General features: G+C 48.8%; 1 protein-coding gene across 2 annotated transcripts; it reads right to left on the bottom strand.

Annotated features, from left to right (window-relative positions):
* Nucleotides 1-494: 494 nt before the first annotated feature.
* LOC123078538 (pentatricopeptide repeat-containing protein At5g55740, chloroplastic) lies at nt 495-3,252 on the bottom strand. 2 transcript variants are annotated; one of them, XR_006437500.1, is made up of 2 exons: nt 1,108-3,252; nt 495-935 (listed from the first exon to the last, which is right to left on the bottom strand). XR_006437500.1 is itself a non-coding variant. In XM_044501081.1 (1 exon), exon 1 carries the CDS (start codon nt 3,250-3,252, stop codon nt 1,441-1,443), a length of 1,812 nt encoding a protein of 603 aa, XP_044357016.1. In that variant the 3' UTR covers nt 1,016-1,440. The 2 variants fall into 2 exon arrangements, 1 of the variants encoding a protein (XP_044357016.1); XM_044501081.1 differs by lacking the exon at nt 495-935 and having other exon boundaries at nt 1,016-3,252.
* Between the last annotated feature and the right edge of the window lie 2,287 nt (nt 3,253-5,539).

Raw genomic sequence — 5,539 nt, 5'->3', positions numbered from 1 at the left:
CTGCTGTCATCGCCCTCCCTCACTGGAGTCGGACAAACCTTGTTGTAGTAGACAGTCGGAAAGTCGACATGCTAAGAGCGCAAAGGACCAGCACGCCAGAGCAGCAACCATCGCTGATGAAGAGAGTTGTAAATCAGAAAGATCAAACCCGTAACCACACAAACGAAGACGGACAAAATGGATCCACCGAAGACCAGCACCGCACATCGTCGGACAACGCTATTCGCATCATCAGGACGGGGATAGGACGTGATGGACATTATTCCTACTGAGGAACATCACTACTGCCACGCAGTCCCAACCAAGACGTTGAACCTAACAAAAACGACAACGGGTCTCTCCGGTGGGGGAGGGGGGGGGGGGGCTGATCGGCGGCGGCGCCGGCAGGAAGAGGAAACAATCTCTTAAGAGGCTCGAATTATGAAGCTCACGATCTAGCTCGCTCTAGATGCGGGGAGACACATGGCTTGATCTCCCGCATGATGATCATCAATAAAATAAAAGGTAGTGCAGTGTGCTAATAAAAAAACCAGCCAACGTTTTCTAAAAAGAAAAAAGAAAAGAAAAAGCCAACGCTCTCCCCGGCAGCAGAACAGAACAGAATCGCATCAAAGCAGAGACTAATCGATCGCTCCAAGATAGGTCGGGAATTGAAGAGAAAGGCGGTCGATGGAAATTTTGGTGAAGACACATGGTGGCTCCCCTCCTTCCATCATTCGTTGTGCCATGAAGCGAGCGTGCCCACTTCCCACGTGGCTGCCTTGCTAAAGCCGGATCGCGTCGCCCCCGCCTTTCCGCCATTGTCGCGCCTTGGATTGTGTAGGAGCATCATGCCTTGTCGATGGATGAGAGTTGGCAGCCTAATCATGTGGCGTCGATCAGGTAAGTTGCCAAGGATAAACTGATCATTTGTTTGTCCCCGTCTTCTTTAGATTCTGCAAACAAAAGCATCGGCCGATTACAGACAGTGATCGATGTAGATAAATGATGTTTATCAGAGTTCCTTCAGTGCAAGTAAACGTACAAAGCAGAATTTATTTTATCATTTCAGGAAAAGTAATTTTTGCAATTCTAGGGACGCATGTATTTGCAATGAAAGAATATTACAGTTTGCAGTTATCCTTCAGTATAAGTAATCCGCCCAGCAAATCTAGACCATGTTGTGTCTTCTCACAAATCCCCAAAAGGGCCAGAGACTCAAACATTCTAATACACAAAAAAGAGCAAACTGGGAGACACCAGAGATGTAACATGTCTCTCGGCGTGCAATCCCTGGTTACAGAAACCCAAACTGTACACTTTTTGCCAACAGTAGCACTATGTACTCGCTCATTTTCTGATTGGAACCTTCTGATCCAAGAATAGCCATCTGATGATGAATATGAGCAAGTTGATATATGTGCAAACGCTATGTAATGTAACTATGTGCAGCTGCGTTATTTACTGTGCAGCAGCAAGCAAGCCTAGTAAACTTTCTACCGTGCCTGTGTCACTGAAACTGCCATACATGTTTAGCAGGGACTGTATCACGGATTTGGACAACAATAGGCCCTTCTTTACAATGCACGCATGCATTGCCTTTCCATATTGTACTGAGGCTGCAGCCTTCATGGCAACAAGTGCTGCGGAGAAAATTGTTGGACTTGGTGCTGGCTCTACTTCTTGCATCTTGCAGCATAGATTCATTACCTCGCAGTGCATACCATTTCGAGACAAGCCAGTTATTAACAGGCTCCATGTGCGTAGATTTGGGCGTGTTTTTGTTAGTAGCATCTCATTGAAGATCTCTAGGGCCTCATTAATCTGCTCATTCTTCATAAAAGCTGAAATGACCGAATCCCAGCACGCTGCACTTGGAGATATGCCCTCATGCTGCATCTGATATAAAACCTTAAGAGCCTGAGAACTCATCCCACGATCTGCATAAGCAGAAATCATCACTCTGCACATGACCATGTCTCTGCAACTCATGACATCGAACAGCCGGCGTGCATGTTCAGTCCTTTCACTACTCATATATAACTCTATCAGGCCACAAGCAACCGCTTGGTCTGATTCAAGGTTGTTTCTAACTGCATAGCCGTGAGCAACTCTGCCCATCTCCATACCACAGGATGTCATGCAAGCCATGATAATGGACGCCAACGTCACACAATCAAACCTGAGGCCAGAATGGAGCATTTTTCGACAAGTGATCAAAGCCTTGTCGGTCTGCCCATCCTGCAAATACCCAGCAATCATCAAATTCCATGTAACGGCGTCTCTTTCAACCATCTGCTCAAACACGGCCTCCGCAGCCTCGACCAGCCCAACCTTACAGTAAAAGTTGATGATTGAGCTCCCCAAAATGACATCCATCGCCAAGCCACTCGATACGGCCACGGCATGGCCCTGCCTACCCCAATCAGGAGATTCAAAATCGGCCGATGCAGACAGAAGGCTAAGAATGCTCGCCCTCGTCGGCAGCACGCCTTCAACCCTCATCTGATAGAACAATTCCACAGCATCATCGATTCTCCCATCGTTTATATACCCCATCAACATGGAGTTCCAGGTCACCACGGTGGTCTCCGGCATTGCATCAAACACCTCCCTCGCATCATCCACCTCGCCGCACTTCCCGTAGAAGTCCACCAGGCTGCTCAACACGTATACGCATTCCCTGAACCCCGCCTTCCAGGCGTACCCGTGCAGCGCCCTCCCGGTCCCGACCATCCCGATCCCGGCGCATGCCTTCAGCACGTTGGGCACGACGAAGTTGTCCGCGGGGACGCCCGCCTGCAGCATGTCGATGTACCCGTCGAGGGCCCTGGCGTGCAACCCGGCGCGGCTCCATAATCCGATGACGGAGGCCCAGGCGAAGGCGTTCTTTTTGGGTAGCGCGTCGAACACGCGCTCGGCGTCCGCCAGCGCGCCGCATCGGGCGTAGAAGACCGCGAGCTTGGTGCCGATGTAGGCGTGGCGGCAGTAGTAGGGCCCGCGCTTGACGGCGGCAGCGTGCACCTGGCGTCCCGCGCGGAGGGACCCCGCGGCGACGCAGCACTGCAGGAGGGACACGTACACCTCCGGGCCGACGGGGCTCGACTGGCGCTCGGCGCGGGAGACGAGGGCGAAGGCGTCGCGGAGGCTGCCGTGGTCGCTGCCTTGCTGGGAGAGGGAGGCGAGCGCGGCATGGAGAGGGGCGGCCCGCGGGGACTCGTGGGGTTTGGGTGGGTAGGGAGTGGCGGGAAGGGGGAGAGGAAGCGGAGCCATGGCGGTGCCGTGCCATGGAGTTCGGAAGCGGAGGATAAAGGGGTAAGGGCCGTGAGGTTGATGTTTAACGGACTAATGGGCCTCATAAAACTACTTGTTTTTTCTGTTTCTCACTTTTACTGGGCCTTATATATTAGCTGTATGTGTATATATATGCCTGAAAGAAATGAGCTCCATTACCCGCTGATACCACGAGTGCACGACACCTGTGCAATGCTGGCTTTTTTTGGCGTTTCCTATTTACCGCTGTAGGTGCCCGTTTGTGTGCATTTCGCGCCCCGGACCGGGCGGCCCACGTAAGGGTGCCCGAGGTTTTTTTTCTTCCATGTTTTTAGAACGCAAAAAAAAAGAGATGGAGCAGGTTCCGACTCGAACTTGGGACCTAGCTCGCCGCTAACTGCTTGTGTTACCACCCCGCCACGCAGCAGGTTGTAATAAGCTATGACTTTTCCTTTTTTTTTATTCTCTCTTTTTCCTTTTTTTCCTTTTACATTTTCCATTTTTTATTTTCAGTTTTTTCCATTTTGTAAGACCAGGTTCCCCCTGCACCCCTTTGAATTTGATGAACTTTTTTTTTAAATTGATGATCTACTTTAAAATTCTATGAACCTTTTCAAATTCAATGAACCTTTTTACAATTTCAATGAACTTTTTTCAAATCAATGAACTTTATTTCAATTTCAATGAACTTTTTCTAAGTTGATGAACTTTTTTTAAAATCAATGAACTTTTTTCAAAATCAGTGAACTATTTTTTCAAATTTGATGAACTTTTTTTATTCAGAATCGATGAATTTTTTTTAAAAATTGGTGAACTTTTTGTTCAAAATTGGTGAACTATTTTCAAAATCGATGAACTTTTTCCAAATTTGTGAACTTTTTTTGAAATTTCATGAACTTTATCCTAAATTTTGTGAACTTTTTCCAAATCCCTGAAGTTTTCTCAATTCAAGATTAGTTTTCACTTTGTACGAACCTTTCCATTTTTGTGAACTTTCTTGCAATTCACGTTTTTTATATTGTGAATTCATTTTTTTCATCCTTAAAATAATGCCCATAACAGGCTGGGTGTAATAAGGGTTATTTGTCCTCAAAATAAACAGCGTAGGCAGTTTGGCCTAGTGGGTGCATTTGAAAGTTACTGCACATGAGGTTAGAGATCAAATCCTGCCTCTACCGCATTTCCCACCATTTTTTGCGATCTAACAACCTCGCTGCGTTTCCTGGGCCGGCCCAGCTTGCGTCCATGCAGACGCCAACGGCGCGAACCGGTGCTTACAGCGCTGTATAGGAGCTCCCGCCTTTTTCCCTTAAAAAGGGCGATGATACCCTCAAGAAAAAAAGGGGGGTGATGATAGGCGCCGGTCGACCGACTAAAATTTGGGCTAGTCGCCGTGCGGGCGTACGATTTGAGTTTCAATGACGGAGCTACAGCAAGGCCAGATGAGGTCAGAGATCGAATCCTGCCTCTACCGCATTTCCCACCATTTTTTGTGATCTAACAACCTCGCTACGTTTCCTGGGCCGGCCCAACTCGCGTTCATGCAGGCGCCAAACGGCGCAAACCGGCACTTACAGCGCTGTATAGGAGCTCCTGTCTTTTTCCCTTAAAAAAAGGGCGATGATACCCTCAAGAAAAAAGGGGGGGTGATGATAGGCACCGGTCGACCGGCCAAAATTTTGGCCAGTCGCCGCGCGGGCGTATGATTTGAGTGTCAATGACGGAGCTACAGCAAGGCCAGATGGGCCACGACCCGCCCAACATTTGAAATTTGTACACATTTTTTTTCTGTTGGCCCAAAGGTTATTTCTTTCATTTTGGTCCGCCTAGCCTTCCCTCAAAAAAAAACCTAAAAAACCTTCCCTCAAAAAAACTTTTTTTGGCCTGCCCAGAGTTGGGCTTCAAGCTCCGCCACTGTTGAGTGCCCCGCATTGTTGGATCCCCCCTCCACAAAATAAACAGCGTAGGCAGTTTGGCCTAGTGGGTGCATTTGAAAGTTACTGCACATGAGGTTAGAGATCAAATCCTGCCTCTACCGCATTTCCCACCATTTTTTGCGATCTAACAACCTCGCTGCGTTTCCTGGGCCGGCCCAGCTTGCGTCCATGCAGACGCCAACGGCGCGAACCGGTGCTTACAGCGCTGTATAGGAGCTCCCGCCTTTTTCCCTTAAAAAGGGCGATGATACCCTCAAGAAAAAAAGGGGGGTGATGATAGGCGCCGGTCGACCGACCAAAATTTGGGCTAGTCGCCGTGCGGGCGTACGATTTGAGTTTCAATGACGGAG

This window comes from Triticum aestivum, chromosome 3D, assembly GCF_018294505.1.
Source record: "Triticum aestivum cultivar Chinese Spring chromosome 3D, IWGSC CS RefSeq v2.1, whole genome shotgun sequence".
In the NCBI taxonomy this organism is placed as follows: Eukaryota; Viridiplantae; Streptophyta; class Magnoliopsida; order Poales; family Poaceae; genus Triticum; species Triticum aestivum.
The sequence above is the reverse complement of the archived record's forward strand: the minus strand, read 5'-3'. Positions and strand labels throughout refer to the sequence as shown.